At 40.9% G+C, this 19,288-nt stretch overlaps 1 protein-coding gene across 1 annotated transcript in view; it reads left to right on the top strand.

The window, feature by feature from the left end:
* Positions 1-2,324: 2,324 nt before the first annotated feature.
* brpf1 (bromodomain and PHD finger containing, 1) overlaps positions 2,325-19,288 on the top strand; it is a 30,256-nt gene continuing 13,292 nt past the window's right edge. Inside the window, 8 exon segments of the mRNA XM_034172739.1 lie at positions 2,325-2,798; positions 2,801-3,072; positions 7,698-7,887; positions 7,975-8,262; positions 10,536-11,053; positions 16,755-16,944; positions 17,041-17,172; positions 17,388-17,516. Coding sequence (XP_034028630.1) covers positions 2,325-2,798; positions 2,801-3,072; positions 7,698-7,887; positions 7,975-8,262; positions 10,536-11,053; positions 16,755-16,944; positions 17,041-17,172; positions 17,388-17,516 — 2,193 coding nt within the window.

Genomic DNA, 19,288 nt, shown 5'->3' with positions numbered 1-19,288 from the left:
GGGAGCTGGTTCCACAGGAGAGGAGCCTGAAAGCTGAAGGCTCTGCCTCCCATTCTACTCTTACAAACCCTAGGAACTACAAGTAAGCCTGCAGTGTGAGAGCGAAGCGCTCTATTGGGGTGATATGGTACTACGAGGTCCCTAAGATAAGATGGGACCTGATTATTCAAAAACCTTATAAGTAAAGAAGAGAATTTTAAATTCTATTCTAGAATTAACAGGAAGCCAATGAAGAGAGGCCAATATGGGTGAGATATGCTCTCTCCTTCTAGTCCCCGTTAGTACTCCGCAGCGCAGTGCCTTTAATACCTATGGCATGCTCTAATCTCTGTAATAAAATTTTATGGTCAACAGTATCAAAAGCAGCACTGAAGTCTAACAGAACAAGCACAGAGATGAGTCCACTGTCCGAGGCCATAAGAAGATCATTTGTAACCTTCACTAATGCTGTTTCTGTACTATGATGAATTCTAAAACCTGACTGAAACTCTTCAAATAGACCATTCCTCTGCAGATGATCAGTTAGCTGTTTTACAACTACTACCCTTTCAAGAATTTTTGAGGAGAAAAGGAAGGTGGAGATTGGCCTATAATTAGCTAAGATAGCTGGGTCAAGTGATGGCTTTTTAAGTAATGGTTTAATTACTGCCACCTTAAAAGCCTGTGGTACATAGCCAACTAACAAAGATAGATTGATCATATTTAAGATCGAAGCATTAAATAATGGTAGGGCTTCCTTGAGCAGCCTGGTAGGAATGGGGTCTAATAAACATGTTGATGGTTTGGATGAAGTAACTAATGAAAATAACTCAGACAGAACAATCAGAGAGAAAGAGTCTAACCAAATACCGGCATCACTGAAAGCAGCCAAAGATAACGATATGTCTTTGGGATGGTTATGAGTAATTTTTTCTCTAATAGTTAAAATTTTGTTAGCAAAGAAAGTCATGAAGTCATTACTAGTTAAAGTTAATGGAATACTCAGCTCAATAGAGCTCTGACTCTTTGTCAGCCTGGCTACAGTGCTGAAAAGAAACCTGGGGTTCTTATTTTCTTCAATTAGTGATGAGTAGAAAGATGTCCTAGCTTTACGGAGGGCTTTTTTTTATAGAGCAACAGACTCTATAAAATAGAGTCTGTTGTTGTAGCTGGTGCTGGATAACACCAGCTACAACATTTTGGCCATTGGTGCGATTCTTTGGGCAAGATCAAGCACACAGGTACCTCAGTTCCTGAACAAAGGCCAAAGAAACACCTATGTTTCAGTTGGCTATTGCAGATAGCTGGGGCTGGACTGATGGGTTGTCGATAGGGATGGGTGCCATCCATGACCCAAGATGGTTCCATTGTAGAGTTGATGTGGTGATGCGTGACACCAGTGCATGCTCCCTGACCTGACCTGTAAGGGAGGTTGAAGTCTTTAAGGTAGGAAGTAGAAATTTTTGAGCTGGGAAATTCCCATCTCTCTTCTGGCACCATAAGAAACTTGAAAAGGTTTTTAAAAAATCGACAGCATGTAGTAAAAGTAATATATATGTAGTATATGTGGTAGTATATGAATGTATTTAGTTTTTGAGGATGCATCGCCTCAGTGTCTTTGAGGTATTTTAGACCTATGCCAAAAAACAGTATGATGATAACATTTTTAGGGCAGCTGTTAGAAATTCACACTGAAATTAAAAATTGTTTATTTTTTCAGTCCAAAATATTCCAACATAAAGGTTGTAAATGAGCTTGAATTTATTGCCAAATAGAGATCACTCAGAATTAAGTTTGTGAACCAGGTATTCAACTTTAATGAACACCGTGTATGACAATAATAATAATATTAAAAAACAAAGAGATCAGGGAAATTTTTAAAGTAAAGCCAGATCCCCACCATAAATATTTTCAGCATTTCTTCTAATGTTATCTAATAGCACAATATTTAATTGAAAACCATTTGTAGCATTTTGAAATATTCTACTGATAAACAGTTCATTTTACCTTCTTGGCTGAAGTAACTGTTGTTTTTGTTTGTGATGACCAAAAATAATTGCATCCAAATGACACCTGTTGTTTGGCACAGAACATTCACTGTTTTGATTACTGTTTAATTCAGCACAGTGGCATCAAAATCAATTGATGACACTAAAATATGAGTAGGCACATCTTTACTACACTGTCACCCAATGAGGTAGATCTGTGACGAACAATAATATGGAATTAATTTTGAAAATGGAAATCAGATTGGAGGTTCTGGATTTGATTGTGCTATTGGTTTGTTTCTTGTGTTTCAGATGTAACCTTGAACAGCATCTGGCCCAGCAGTGGCTGTTGGCACGATGGGACTGGACTTTGATGTAAAGACATTTTGCCACAATCTGCGGGCCACCAAGCCCCCGTATGAGTGCCCTGTTGAGACCTGCCGTAAAGTTTACAAGAGCTACAGTGGCATTGAATATCACCTTTACCACTATGACCATGATAACCCAACTCCTACACCAAATATTCCCCAGAAAAAGAGGAAAGGACGGCCTCCTCGTGTATCACTGGGGTCAGGAGATGGGGAGGAAGATGGTGGTAATGGTGGTGCTCCAGCACATGGAGATAACATTCCAGGTAGTCCCAGCCGATCAGAGCGTTCTCACTCCCCAAGCAGAGAAACAATGACTTATGCCCAGGCACAGCGCATGGTAGAGCTGGAGTTCCAAGGACGCATTCACCGCATTAGCATCTTCGAGAACATTGACGTAGTGTCGGAGGAGGACAGTGAAGTGGGCGATCCTCCATCATCTGGCACTGGGGGGCGGTGGACCTTAGTGGTGGCGGCATATGTAATGGTAGTGACAGTGGAGCTGGAGGTATTGACGTAGGTGATGGCGGCAAAGACCGGCAAGATCTACCTGCTTCTAATGGAGGCAAAGCCACACCGAAGACTGGGAAGCACAAGAGTAAAGAAAAAAAAAAGGATGGCTCATCCCATCATCACAGCGCTCAGTCTGGGCCTGCTGTCAAGCTGCCTGAGGCAGTTTTTCGAGAACTTGACCAAGAGAGACCCGATGCTCCTCCTCGGCCCTCATCGTACTACAGGTTTGCATAAAATAAGACAAGAAGGTGGTACACTGATGATCCCATAGATGGTGTAAGAATTACAGATGTGTGTATTGTAAAACGTGGTGGTGTGTCACTTTACTGCTTAGTTTTCAAAGGCAGCACAGTATTGTGTAATGTCAGGTCTTTCTTTTATACTGTTAGTGCTGTATTGAGAGAGTTAGTATGGCTGTATCATAGAGATGGAAATATTGGAGCAGACACTGTCGTTCACTGAAGCAGCCAGTCACGAGTAGCTTGAATGACGTTCCACATTCTAAACAAAGCAACGTGCTCACTGTTTACACCACCAAAGCAGTAGAAATGTTTTGGGAGGGGTATCCTATCTGAATTGTTGCATCTATTTAATATATGGATCTTTTATTTAGATTAGATTAGATAGAGCTTTATTGATCTCTTGAGAAGACTCGGTCAGGGAAATTGAAGTTCCAGCAGCATTGTATAGCAGCATACAGGGTAAGAAGCACACAAAGTATCAAAAGTGAAAGAAAAACAGTTTGCAGGCTTTCAGACAATAAATACAAGATATTGATCAATACTGATTTATAGGCTGCTACTGTTCCTCTCCTTCCCGTCCTCTGTCTTCCTGTTACTCCTCCTCCCCCTGAGTGAGGAGTTGTACAGTGTGATGGCCTGAGGGACAAAGGAGTTTTTCAGTCTGTTGGTCCTGCACTTGGGAAGGAGCAGTCTGTGGCTGAAGAGGCTCCTCTGGTTGTTGATGACGGTGTGCAGAGGGTGACTGGCATCGTCCGTAATGTCCAGCAGTTTGTCCAGTGCTCCCTTCTATGCCACTGTCACCAGAGGGTCCAGCTTCATGCCAACCCCAGAGCCACATTTGTCAGTAGAACAGAATTTTATGTTAAAATAATAAAGGATTATTAACCGAGCGTGAGGTCTGTACTGGAAAATATCAGACTGAGGTGTTGACAGTAAAAAACACAGAGGTCTGATATTCCCGTACAGACCGAGCAAGCAAGGTTAATAATTTGTTTATTATATGGCTATTGTATATAAACACATGAACTTACGCTATCGCCTTAATATTAAAGCTGCTGATGGTTTTGGGCTCATAATCAGACCTGTTTGCTTTCTTTACCTCCCTGAAGAACTATCTTAACAGATGGTCCGATTGTTAGCTGGTAAGCTTTCAGTCTGTGTGTTTTTTCGATGCTGTTTAAATATTTATGGAGTATGTTCATGTCCGACTTGGTTTTTCTAATTGTGTTTTTAGCTTTCTGGTTTGTAACGAATCGTTATAACAGCGTGTCTGAAAAAATGACACTGCAGTAGGGCCATTTCGCTGTTTCAGATGGTGTGAAAATAATCATTTCTTTACATTGATTGTGGATCCACTGCTTCTGATTTTGAAGCAGGGTCCACAATTTATTCATCAACTTCTGTCAAAGCCATTTAAAGATGTCAATCATGACTACCTTGATTCTTGTCTGTTCCTGCAGGCAAGAAAAGAGAATCGACTGCCATTTAATTTACATAGGTTTTTTTCCCCTTCTTCATAATGTGCCTTTTCTGTGGGACAGTGCATGAAGGTTCTCTGGTGTGTGCTGTGGGAGAACCTTTCCCACAGCACTCCCTGTGGCATAGCCATAGTTTGTTTTGTTTTTTATCTTTTTATAGCCTTACTTTAAAGCCTAAAGAAACATGGATGGCTAGGTCACCATAGAACCTTTGAAAGCTTTAACAACAATGACAGTCTCATGAAATTGCTCTTATGTAGCATCTCGATGGAACCTGTGGTTTGGATTTTTGTATTAATTGCTACAGCCACCAGGTCGCAGGTTTTATAGAATAAATTTATATGATTTGAGGTTCATAGTGTTGCTGTTTCCATCAGCTCTTAGTATAGAGTTTGGTCTCTTAACTTGTGGCAGTCACTCTCCCATGATGGATGAAAATATCGCGGAAAGGTGCTCGATGAGCATGGAGCGGAATCTTTATCTTTTCTCTGTCCAACAATCCAAAACTCAAAATGCTCCAGGTAACACTGGAGTTGTGTCCGGAAGGGCATCCGGCGTACAATTTGTGCCAAATACCAATGCGGATCTGGCTGTATCTGCTGTGGTGACCCCAAACAGGAACGGGAGCAGCTGAATGGACAGCAACAGCAACCTATATTATTTAGCTCAACTGAGTGGAGCATCACGAAAAATCTTTTTAAACTGCAGTTTGTAACTCTTTGAATAAATAGGAGGTATCACCTCTTAATATAACAAAAATGTTTGTAGAAGAAACAAATCCTTGACAAAACTGTCAAGAAAACATGTAGTACATGTACCCATCACAATCACAAATTCTCATTTTATCATACCAAATACATAATTTCTTAACGCTCCTATTGAAAGGTGGGGTATTTTTTCCGATGCCCTCATTTATATATAATATATCTTCTTTTCTTCTTCTTCGTCTTTCGGCTGTTCCGTTAGGGGTCGCCACAGCAAATCAATCGTTTCCATCTCACCCTGTCCTCTGTATCTTCCTCTGTCACCCCAACCACCTGCATGTCCTCTCTCAGCACATCCATGAACCTCCTCTTTGGTCTCCCTCTTCTCCTCCTGCCTGGTGGCTCCATCCTCAGCATCCTTCTCCCTATATACCCTGGGTCCCTCCTCTGCACATTTCCAAACCATCTCAATCTTGCCTCTCTGACTTTGTCTCCAAACCGTCCCACCTGAGCTGTCCCTCTGATATGTTCATTCCTAATCTTGGTCCATTCTTGTCACTCCCAAGAGAATCTCAACATCTTCAGCTCTGCCACCTCCAGCTCTGCCTCCTGTCTTTATGTTAGTACCACTGTCTCTAAACCATACAACATAGCTGGTCTCACTACTGTCTTGTAAACTTTCCCCTTCACTCTTGCTGATATTCTTCGGTCACAAATTACTCCTGCCACCTTTCTCCACCCACTCCACCCTGCCTGCACTCTCTTCTTCACCTCTCTACCACACTCTCCATTACTTTGAACAGTTGACCTCAAATATTTAAACTCATCTACTTTCACCACTTCTACTCCTTGTAACTGCACTATTCCATTGGGCTCCCTCTCATTCACACACATGTACTCAGTCTTGCTTCTACTGACTTTCATTCCCCTTCTCTCCAAAGCATATCTCCACTTCTCCAGATTAGACTCAACTTGCTCTCTACTCTCACTACAGATCACAATGTCATCTGCAAACATCATAGTCCATGGGGACTCCTGTCTGATCTCATCCGTCAACCTGTCCATCACCACTGCAAACAAGAAAGGACTCAGAGCTGATCCTTGGTGTAATCCCACCTCCACCTTGAATGAGTCTGTCATTCCGACTGCGCATCTCACCACTGTCACACTATTCTTGTACATGTCCTGCACTACCCTAACATACTTCTCTGCCACTCCAGACTTCCTCATACAATACCACAACTCTTCTCTTGGCACCCTATCATAAGCTTTTTCTACGTCCACAAACACACAATGTAACTCTTTCTGTCCTTCTCTGTACTTTTCCAACAGTATTCTCAGAGCAAACATTGCATCTGTAGTGCTCTTTCTCGGCATGAAACCATATTGCTGCTCACAGATCTTCACCTGTTTTCTAAGCCTAGCTTCTACTACTCTTTCCCATAACTTCATGCTGTGGCTGATCAGCTTTATGCCTCTGTAGTTACTGCAGCTCTGCACATCACCCTTGTTCTTGAAAATAGGAACCAGACACCTTCGTCTCCACTCCTCAGGCATGCTCTCACTTTCAAGATTTATTAAACAATCTGGTTAGAAACTCTACTGCCATCTCTGCCTTTCTGCCTTTCCACTCTTCATCCTCTTCATAGCAGCCCTCACTTCTTCCTTGCTAATCTCTTGTACTTCCCGATTTACTCTCACCACATCATCCAGCCTTTTCTCTCGCTCATTTTCTTTATTCATCAACTCTTCAAAATATTCCCTCCACCTTCTCAACACACACTCCTCACTTGTCAGCACATTACCATGTGCATCTTTTACCACCCTAACCTGCTGCACATCCTTTCCAGCTCTGTCCCTTTGTCTGGCTAATCGGTACAAGTCCTTTTCTCCTTCCTTACTATTCGATTCTGAGTCTGCATAGTTCGGTTGGCTTGTTTTACGCCGGATGCCCTTCCTGACGCAACCCTCCTCATTTATCCGGGCTTGGGACCGGCACTCAGAATGTACTGGCTGTACACCCCATGTGGCTGAGTTATTTATATATATATAATCCATAAAATCATTACCTGAAAATTTGAACATTTTACAGACTGATAACTGCAAGTAAGTATTGACATGGTATGACAAAAATCCAGGGTTATGCTTGTTGTTATTAATGAATCTGGAGCAGTAGGCTGTCACAGTACGTCACCTCCAGCCATGAGTGGCGCTACATATACTACATCTCCTACATCTAAGAGTTCACAGCTCAACAGTATGCCTGGGCATCTGCTTTGTCTCCTCTTCCTTTTTTATTCTATATGCTTATTGTCAGTATTTGTACTTGTAGTGAAAGTTGATGTTCGTGTCTCAGTTAATGTTTCATGTCACTTATTTTATTGCAGCAACACATTTGGCTTTTCTGTCTAATGTTGCTGTTCAGGTACATTGATAAATCAGTGGAGGAGCTGGATGAGGAGGTTGAGTATGATATTGACGAAGAAGACTACATCTGGCTTGACATTATGAACGACAAGAGGCGGCGTGATGGCGTGACACCCATCCCTCAGGAGGTCTTTGAATACCTCATGGACCGCTTAGAGAAGGAGTCCTACTTTGAAAGCCACAATAAGGTACCTGATATGTTCACCCAAATCATATCCAATTTGTGAAAATGATATAGGAACCAGCAGAATGCATCAACTCTGGTCTCTGTCCAGGCGGACCCCAGCACTCTCATTGACGAGGATGCCGTCTGCTGCATCTGTAACGACGGAGAGTGTCAGAACAGCAACGTGATCCTGTTTTGTGACATGTGTAACCTGGCTGTACACCAGGAGTGTTACGGCGTGCCCTACATCCCAGAAGGCCAGTGGTTATGTCGTCGCTGCCTGCAATCCCCGAGTAGAGCTGTGGACTGTGCCCTGTGTCCCAATAAGGGCGGAGCTTTCAAACAGACAGACGATGCACGCTGGGCACATGTAGTGTGCGCCCTCTGGATCCCAGAGGTAAATGCATCTTGCATCACATGCATGTTTGAATTCCAACTACATAATAACACAACTATTAAGATAATTTGAATGTGACACTGTGGGGTCATGACAACATGACCCATACATACAGTTAAATTCTCAGCATGAAATCAACTCACATGGCTGTGAACCTGTGCACCCACATACTCTGGAAAAGAGGATGGCACTGCATAAGATGGAGGGATAGTATGAAAGCATCTAAATGTGTAGACAGTAGCAGGTAGAGAGGAGGCTGTTAAATTCACATTATTGCTCATTTTACAAAGGTGCAGACTGTGTGCTGACTGTAGCTCTTAAATATGAAATTCACTTTGATACAGATGCACATTTGTAGCCAGCAATTGTAAATTTACAGCACCAAAAAATTTTTAGCACCATCCCAAGCCACACATTCTGTCTACTCCTTAATTCTGTTTTTGCTTTCCCCATCTTGTTCTATACTTCATGTTCCTCCATATGGTCGTGAGCTTAGGCAGACTGACACTAATGTGAAGCCAGTGTTTCTGGTTTTCCTTAATCCATCCAGCATTCAATAACTATCCAGCAGGTGGCAGACACATCTATGAGATATTATGTAGGCAAAATAAAGTTCCTTTTGGAATTGATTAGGTGCATCAGAGTTCACCACAAAGTAAGCAGTTTATCCTCATTATGTTCTATTATTACTTTGGTGAGTTACAAGATTATCATGTTTATTGTTTTTGAATTACTGTCTGCTGATTTTTGCTATCCAAGCCCTGTGTTGTTGCCAGTGCAGGGATGATAAGTCTTACGGGTTATTAGTTAAAGTTACACTTTTGATAGTGTCAAAACCAAGGCTTCTTGATTTGTAGAAAAAGTCACATTGTGATTATTGTGGAAAATTCTGTGATTGGGATTTGCGAAGTGTTTGGTTTTGTAATTATATTTCCCTAGCTGTCAAAACTTAATGAGCAAAAGCATGGTTCAGAATCAGATTTATTGCCAAGTAAGTTCTCACATACAAGGAATTTGATTTGGTGTCATTGGTGCATAAACAACAATGAAAGTAAAGGAAAAAATACTGATGTAAGAAGTAATTGGTACACAAACAACAATAAAAGAAAAGGGAAAAATACTGATGTAAGAAGTATAAGTCAAATAGACAGACAAATGGCCAAAACTATGTTTACTGTCAAATAAATATAGTGGAATGGGGCTGTGCAGCCATGCAAATGTACAGTACCTATCAGTGTGTACTTTGTGGGATTGGGGGGGGGGGGAGCAGGGTAAGTGGGGGGGGTGTCTGGCATTAATTATAAGTCTTCATGATCTGAAGTAAAATTAAAGTGGTTAGGCTTGGGGCATACATACTTCACAGAAACCAAAAGCAACCTCTTTCAGATCTAAATGATTAAAATACAAACATTTTGGCAATTTGGGGATGTTTAACATGAAAACTAAAACACATGAAAATGAAAAAGGTAGAAAAAGATTTTGCACAATATTACCCCTTTAATAATCATATTTGATCAAGCGTTGAATCTGAACTATTTCATTTTCAGTCCTCACTCACTCACTCACTCACTCATCATCAACTGCTTACTCCAGTTAAGGGTCACGGGGGCTGGAGCCTATCCCAGCAGCTATAGAGTGTGAGACGGGGCACATCCCAGACAGGACGCCAGTCTGTCGCAGGGCCACATATCAACAAACAAACACATTCACACCTGCACACACACCTGTGAACAATTTTTTTTTTAAGTTCCCGGAGGGAACCCACGCAAGCACGGGGAGAACATGCAAACTCCACACAGAAAGGCCACAGGTGGGAATTGATCCCATGACCTTCTTGCTGTGAGGCAGCAGTGCTAACTGCTAATCCACCACGCTGCCCATTTTCAATACGTCTCATTGAAAATAAAAATCTGAATTTGTTTTTACTTTACTTCAACTGGGTTGAATTTTACATTATATTTAGAGTCTTTAAAGAGATATGAATTGTGTATTATTTTATGCCTCATTTCCTCAGAGATGCAAAGTTCTTTCATCTAAAGAGGCTCAAGATGCCAAATTGTATGTATTGAGTAACTCAGAAATGACAGTTGTCGTCCAATTATATTGAATGAATCTAAATAGCAGGACAGATTTTGAAATTTCTAAATTGAAAATATCTGTGGATGTGTATTCAGAAAGTATTAAAAATTATATTTATGCACATTTCAGCGGTGCTCAGTCTGTTAGCTTGTCGCTCCACTAACGCTTTTAACAACTTTATTTCCTTTTTTGAGGTCTGCTTTGCTAATACAGTCTTCCTGGAGCCAATTGACAGCATTGAACACATCCCTCCAGCACGCTGGAAGCTCACCTGCTACATCTGCAAGCAGCGCGGCTCGGGCGCCTGCATCCAGTGTCACAAAGCCAACTGTTACACGGCCTTCCACGTCACCTGTGCCCAGCAGGCCGGCCTTTATATGAAAATGGAGCCTGTCAGAGAGACCGGCGCCAACGGCACATCCTTCAGTGTCCGCAAGACGGCCTACTGTGACATCCATACCCCGCCCGGTTCGGCACGACCCTTAGGAGGAGTAGGAGGGGCTAGCATGGGTTCATCCCACAGTGAAGGAGAGCTGGAGGAGGATGATGAGCCCAGTCTTGGGCATGATGAGGACTCCAAGGGCTGGAGCTCTGAGCGAGCCAAGAGGGCGAAGGCGAAATCTAGGCTGAAGATGAAGAGAGCGAGGAAGATTTTAGCAGAGCGGAGAGCTGCTGCGCCTGTGGTGTCTGTGCCATGTATACCACCCCACAGGTACGTCTGTACTGTGTTCCTGGCATTTGGAAAAGCCTAAGCATGTACCCTAAAATCCAATGAGTGAATAGCTCAAGAGATTAATAAGTCCAACCTCTCCAGTTTGTGAACTCCATCACTGAAAAATGATAAATGCTTTTAATTGAAAAAGCAACTTAATTATTTATTGACTTAATTTACTTATTTTGTGCATATGTAATATTCCATAGACCTGCCTGTCACCTGTTGCATCGTTAGTGGATGTAGAGGAGATGATAGAAATTAGGTGTGGTTGTCAATGAGAGAGAGACGTTTTCTGCACATCAGAGAAATAACCTGCCACTTTTTGATTATTTCACAATGGTTAGGCTCCATTGAAAAAACAACAGCAACATTAGTTTATCATCCTTGACATCAGAAAAAAGTGGTGAGGGTGGGCAGATTTTTTATTTTTATTTTTTTCTTAGAAACAGGTACATACGACGTCATTTCAAACCCGAAAAGGGACACATGATACAGCACCCGCATGCCAAGTGAGGAACTGAAAATATCAGATATTTTTAAAATAAATCTTGTTTCCATGTTGAATACAGTCAGTGCACTGTATGGTAGCAGCGTGATAAACATTCATACTGTGTGTGAGTGACACGGAGCAGCTGACTGTCTTGTCAGTGACCGTTTTTGGCCAAAGCATACTCACCACCTAGTGGACACGCCAGTTCTTGCACCAGCTGTACCACCATCAGTGAAATTCACGAAAAAAAAAAAAATAAAAAATTGATTCGGGCCAGTTTCAGCATGTGGGCGGAGATGATAAACTAATGTTTTTTTTTTTTAAATGGGGCCTTACATTCTGAAATAACAAACAAACAACATGGTCGTACCTCCACATCAGGACCCGGCCATTATAATGAGATCTATTACACTATGTAACACAATTTTTGTTCCTGGCTTCTAAGTGTTATATTTCATCTGCTTATGTCTAAAGTCTATGGAAAAATGACTACATTCAGCACAAACTTTGATTTTATTTTTTTTAACGTTCTAGGATGTTCTAAAAGTTTCTTGAAATTTCTAGATAATTCTGGACAGTTCTAGCAGTTAAAGAATATTCTAGAAGACTACTCAGTAGTAGTGAAGGCAAATCTAGAATATTCTTGAAAACAGACAAATTTCAAAATATCATTGTCCTGATCACAGAAGCAAAGTTTCTGTGGAATAACAGCTATTTTCTATTTATTTAAGGCATAACAGGTTAGGAAAACACACTGTGTACCCAGGAACAAAACAAAAATAAAAATTTGTTACATAGTGTTATTCTCAAACAAAAAAAGAGAGTTCTCCGCGCTTCTGTATAGCACAAACAAATCTGGTGCAACCAGATAGGACTGATTTGTAAAAGAGAAAAACAGCTGGTGCAACACAGAAATAGGTGCTGAGAAATTTAATAAGGTGCTCGAAAACATACAAAGTATACAGAGGGACTAACGTTTCAACGTGAAAGTCACATCTTCATCAGAGTCCTGCAAAGACAAGGATGGTACAGCTTAAATACTAATAAGAAACAGATGTCCTAATGCTTCCAAAGGGGCGTGACCATCCGTCAGACACAACACAAGACACACTGTCCCAAAACAAACATGACAAAAACCAGAAAAAACAATTATTAATATTAGAGAAAACAAGTACATTTTAGTTCTTCATTCAAACCAAAAGGTCCCAAGGTGCCTAAAGTATAAATCCAAAATGCTTCTCTACATAAAAGTTTTTTAATAATATCACCTCCTCTGGGTGGAGCTGTGATTCTCTCAATCCCCCAAAATTTTAAGGATGCTGGGGAGCCATGACCAGCCTGTTTATAATGCCTTGCCATGGCATAAGTTAGATTCTGAGTACAAATTGCTGTTTTATGTTCAGCTATCCGTAATTTGATGTTTTGTTTGGCCAATATATGCCAATCCACAAGGGCATTTTAAAAGATATACTACATGTGTAGTATTACAATTGATAAATGAAGAAATAGAATATTGCTTACCAGTACGAGGATGAGAGAGAAACGAAGCATTAGTGGAATTAGAACAATGTTCACAATTACCGCATCTAAAGAAATCTTTTGGTTGGCTGGAGGGCCAGGCAGTTGAGACGGGAATATTCATATCTGAGTGAACAAGTCTATCACAAATATTTCGGACACGCCTAAAAATAAATTTAGGTGGTTCAGCACAGATGTCTTTAAGTGTGGGATCACTCTTAAGAATGTGCCAATGTTTATAAATTATGTTTTTTATTCTTCCCGCCAATGGAGTATAGCAGGTAGAAAAAACAATTTAGATGTTGAAGAAGATTTAGATTTTTTCTTAAGTGAAAAGGCACAATCAGTATTTAGAGCTCTGTTCTATGCTTTACCAATATCAATTTTACTATAACCATCTTGTTCAGAGTTGCTAGATGAGCTGCTTTTGACATAAAATCAGTAATAGAACTACAGTTTCTTCTGATTCACAAAAACTGACCCACTGGTATGTTAGGAACTAAATGGGATGGATGATTACTATCTGCTCTCAATAAAGTATTTCTGCTAAGAGGTTTACGGTAAATAGTTGATTGCTAAAGATTGTTAGCATCCTTATAAATAGTGAGATCTAAAAAATCTATGGAATGAGGATTATAATTCATAGTAAAAGATAAATAGTCTGTGGTGAAATTAATATAATTCAAACATTGATGTAACAATTTGTTCTTCTTCACAGACTAAGGTTAATTATGGAGTTCCACAAGGTTCTGTGCTAGGACCAATTTTGTTCACTTTATACATGCTTCCCTTAGGCAGTATTATTAGACGGCATTGCTTAAATTTTCATTGTTACGCAGATGATACCCAGCTTTATCTATCCATGAAGCCAGAGGACACACACCAATTAGCTAAACTGCAGGATTGTCTTACAGACATAAAGACATGGATGACCTCTAATTTCCTGCTTTTAAACTCAGATAAAACTGAAGTTATTGTACTTGGCCCCACAAATCTTAGAAACATGATGTCTAACCAGATCCTTACTCTGGATGGCATTACCCTGACCTCTAGTAATACTGTGAGAAATCTTGGAGTCATTTTTGATCAGGATATGTCATTCAAAGCGCATATTAAACAAATATGTAGGACTGCTTTTTTGCATTTACGCAATATCTCTAAAATTAGAAAGGTCTTGTCTCAGAGTGATGCTGAAAAATTCATGCATTTATTTCCTCTAGGCTGGACTATTGTAATTCATTATTATCAGGTTGTCCTAAAAGTTCCCTGAAAAGCCTTCAGTTAATTCAAAATGCAGCAGCTAGAGTACTAACGGGGACTAGAAGGAGAGAGCATATCTCACCCATATTGGCCTCTCTTCATTGGCTTCCTGTTAATTCTAGAATAGAATTTAAAATTCTTCTTCTTACTTATAAGGTTTTGAATAATCAGGTCCCATCTTATCTTAGGGACCTCATAGTACCATATCACCCCAATAGAGCGCTTCGCTCTCAGACTGCAGGCTTACTTGTAGTTCCTAGGGTTTGTAAGAGTAGAATGGGAAGCAGAGCCTTCAGCTTTCAGGCTCCTCTCCTGTGGAACCAGCTCCCACTTCAGATCAGGGAGACAAACACCCTCTCTACTTTTAAGATTAGGCTTAAAACTTTCCTTTTTGCTAAAGCTTATAGTTAGGGCTGGATCAGGTGACCCTGAACCATCCCTTAGTTATGCTGCTATAGACTTAGACTGCTGGGGAGTTCGCATGATGCACTGAGTGTTTCTTTCTCTTTTTGCTTTGTATGCACCACTCTGCATTTAATCATTAGTGATTGATCTCTGCTCCCCTCCACAGCATGTCTTTTTCCTGGTTCTCTCCCTCAGCCCCAACCAGTCCCAGCAGAAGACTGCCCCTCCCTGAGCCTGGTTCTGCTGGAGGTTTCTTACTGTTAAAAGGGAGTTTTTCCTTCCCACTGTCGCCAAGTGCTTGCTCACAGGGGGTCGTTTTGACCGTTGGGGTTTTTACGTAATTATTGTATGACCTTGCCTTACAATATAAAGCGCCTTGGGGCAACTGTTTGTTGTGATTTGGCGCTATATAAATAAAATTGATTGATTGATTGATTGAGTATTTAAAAAAATTATTCGATAAGACAATCTCAACCAATTTAATCAAAAAGTCGGAAGGTGGCAGCACATCCGTAGGACGTTTAGCAAAATAGAAGGAAATGGCTTCTAAGCCTGTGTGGTGAGGTATGCATGTATATAGGCTTTGTACATCCAAAGACGCAAGGATATCATCACTTACACAATTCCAATTATTAATTAGATTTAAGACATCAGTGGTATCCTCAAGATATGAAGGTAAATTGTGAACAAACATGAATTTTGTTTCTGTTTCTTATTAGTATTTAAGCTGTACCATCCTTGTCTTTGCAGGACTCTGATGAAGATGTGACTTTCACGTCGAAACATTCGTCCCTCTGTATACTTTTGTATGTTTTCAGCACCTTTTTAAAATTTTCAGCACCTATTTCTGTGTTGCACCAGCTGTTTTTCTCATCTATTATTCTCAGTTTGTTTTCATAATCAATTCGTTGCTTCTTCCATAAAAAATGTCAAAAAGTGATGACAACTGTCAATCAAGGTTTTCCAGAGTCAACAATGATGCTTTCAAATGTCTTGTTTTGTCCACAACCCAAAGATACTCAGTTTACTTCTGTAGAGAAAGTATTCACATTTAAGGGAATTCCGATTGATTGAAAGAATAAATAAATAAAATTCAGTTCAAACAATCAATCTGTTATAAAACTAGTTGTCAGATATTTTAATCCTATATAGGCCTTGAGGACCGTTGGTGCCGCTGCTTCTCTGGATTCCATAGCATCAAGCGGGTGAGTCTGCAGTTCCCATTGGACGGGATGCCAGTTGCTTCCCCAGCTGAGGCCGGTACCCATTTACAGCTGGGAGGACTGAGAAGATGTAAATTAAGTGTTTTGTCCAAGGACACAGACAGGTAGCATGAGTGGGATTCAAACCCAGGTCTACAGATTGGCAGGCCAGCTCCTTATACACCCAGCTACCTGCTTTAATTTAATAGTCCGTTAAAAATCAGTTAATTGTTACAGCTCTACTCCTCACAACCTTATGGATTGATTTGGCATGAATTTAGCTGGGGAAAAAGCCCGTAAGGGAGGTGATGGCGTGAGGTACAGAGAGCGTTCATGTTCTAAAGCTCAAATAACACTCGTCATACGTCCACACAACCCCACTGAAAGGGTTTTATATGAATGTAGCAAAACCAGACACTTATTTCTTCTTTTTTTGTTTACCTCAACATATGTAGGCTTGTGAAGTTATATGTTGCATTTAATAATATTGTTTGTATCTTTCTTTTCCCATGCCTTGGTCTGGCGGTCACCTAGGCTGCCGGTGCTTGTGTGCCATGCAGTCATAGTTCTTAGTTTTAAAAAGACGAGTGCATTTGTTTAACTTTAAGCAAGGCAGCCCACCGTGAATAGAAGAATTATACTGCCTTTCCATGCTTTGGCTTCTCCATTGGCTTGTATCCATCTTACTGGAGTGTCTTTGAGCAAGTGTTCAAAGCAGCCCCATTTAGATCACTGTTGCTGTACTGTAGGTGGCGCTGACCTCCAGCGATAAACCAGATCTTTCCCTCTTACACTGATTAAAAGTCGGCTTGTATTTCTCCAGGCTGAGTAAAATCACCAGTAACTTGACGGTACCCAGAAAAAGCCAGTTCATGCAGCGATTGCACAGCTACTGGACCCTGAAAAGGCAAAGTCGCAATGGTGTGCCCCTGCTGCGCCGCCTCCAAACCCACCTGCAGTCACAGCGACATATTGATCCGATCCCACAGCAGCCTATGTCACAGCTTCCTTTGGTAAGCTCTGATGAAGGCTAAGGTATGCATATACGTATATACACTAAACTGACGGGTGTCGCATTTAATTTGGGTCTGTGTTCCTATGTGCTGCAGAGAGACAGTGAAGAGAAACAGACTGCTTTGAAGGAGCAGCTGAAGGCATGGCAGAGGCTACGGCATGACCTGGAGAGAGCCAGACTGCTGGTGGAACTCATCCGCAAAAGGGAAAAACTGAAAAGGGAAACGGTGAGCAAATTAGAGCCACGGGCTTGTCGGGTTTGTTGAAGTACAGTCACAGGTGAGCGTTCTGGTGCTTGCAGGATGTGCAGTTGAACTGTGAATTGCGTGCATGTGCATTCAGATATGATAGCAGTAATTGCAGAGACATCTCTTCCTCTTGATGTGTAGGTTCATTCAGCCAACAGTTGCATGGTAAATTGTGTAAAATTATTTGTGTTCAGATTAAAGTGCAGCAGATGGTGCTAGAAATGCAGCTGACTCCTTTACTGGTGCTGTTGAGGAGCACACTGGAACAGTTACAGGAAAGAGACACTAACAACTTTTTTACTGAGCCTGTGCCCCTGGCAGAGGTAAGTACACACATTTAGCCATAAATTATAGTCATTGTAGTATTTTATCTTCTCCCACCGATGATTACTCATAAAATGTGCTGTTAATTTGTATACTTGGCACAGCTGTTTAATAATGCTAATAGTTTAAAAATGTGTTTTGTATATAAATACATACATAATAAGAGTTCTTCTGGTATTTGTTTTGTCATATGCATACTATAATTAACCTTTAAAAAACATTATTGGTTAGTCTATTACCTGGTGATGTTGCAGACCCTGCATCCAAATAATCAGTATGTACTAATATCAGTTAGGAACCTACTACACAGCCATTTCTGCAGTACGTAGTAGAAGGAGGTGCGTGACTAGTAAGGACACGATTTACATGTAGGACGATCACACCACCATCATACACCTTGCCCCGTCTTAACTACACATCTTGACTCGGATGTTTCAGATGTCACAGAGGCCCACATACATTAATATGCCGCAATTTATTGTTTTTTTTTTACCTCAGCCAAGGAGTTTATGTTTTCACTGGCGTTTGTCTGTCTGTCTCTTTGACTGTTAACAGGATAACTCAAAAAGGTTTGAATGCATTTGAACTAAATTTGGTGGAATGATCAATCAATCAATCAACTTTTTTCTTGTATAGCGCCAAATCACAACAAACAGTTGCCCCAAGGCGCTCCACATTGCAAGGCAAGGCCATACAATAATTATGAACACAGTCTACGTCTAAAGCAACATAACCAAGGGATGGTCCAGGGTCACCCGATCCAGCCCTAACTATAAGCCTTAGCGAAAAGGAAAGTTTTAAGCCTAATCTTAAAAGTAGAGAGGGTATCTGTCTCCCTGATCTGAATTGGGAGCTGGTTCCACAGGAGTGGAGCCTGAAAGCTGAAGGCTCTGCCTCCCATTCTACTCTTACAAACCCTAGGAACTACAAGTAAGCCCGCAGTCTGAGAGCGAAGCGCTCTAATGGGGTAATATGGTACTACGAGGTCCCTAAGATAAGATGGGACCTGATTATTCAAAACCTTATAAGTAAGAAGAAGAATTTTAAATTCTATTCTAGCATTAACAGGAAGCCAATGAAGGGAGGCCAACACGGGTGAGATATGCTCTCTCCTGCTAGTCCCCGTCAGTACTCTAGCTGCAGCATTCTGAACCAACTGAAGGCTTTTTAGGGAACTTTTAGGACAACCTGATAATAATGAATTACAATAGTCCAGCTAGAGGAATAAATGCATGAATTAGTTTTTCAGCATCACTCTGAGACAAGACCTTTCTGATTTTAGAGATATTGCGTAAATGCAAAAAGGCAGTCCTACATATTTGTTTAATATGCGCTTTGAATGACATATCCTGATCAAAAATAACTCCAATAACTCCAACATTTCCAATGATGGGAAATGTGTTCAGGATCAGTTGATTAAAATTTGGTGATGATCCCGATTAAACTCTGGAATATAGCATGATGTATTATTTTGCCCTTTTGTGAATCCACATCCTTTGATATTGATATGTGGCTTGGTGGAGGTATGCGCTCTACCGAGTGCCCTTCCAGTTTTGCAATTGCAGGATTTTAAACGTTTCCTGTTGTACATTTGTGTAGTGCCTTGGCCCTTTGGACGTTGCTACCATTTTCATGCATGTCCACTGTCTTCTTTACGTTTTTTCCTGGGAAGTTTTTCTCGAGTTACCAGACTCCAGTGGCCTCGAGGCATAGCATAGAGTAGGCCATTTGTACACACTAAAGCTCGCTCAACGCTTTTCTGCCAGACAAA

This window comes from Thalassophryne amazonica, chromosome 6 (genome assembly GCF_902500255.1).
Source record: "Thalassophryne amazonica chromosome 6, fThaAma1.1, whole genome shotgun sequence".
Lineage (NCBI taxonomy): Eukaryota > Metazoa > Chordata > Actinopteri > Batrachoidiformes > Batrachoididae > Thalassophryne > Thalassophryne amazonica.
Note: the sequence above shows the minus strand (reverse complement) of the source record. Positions and strands in the feature narration are given on the sequence as shown.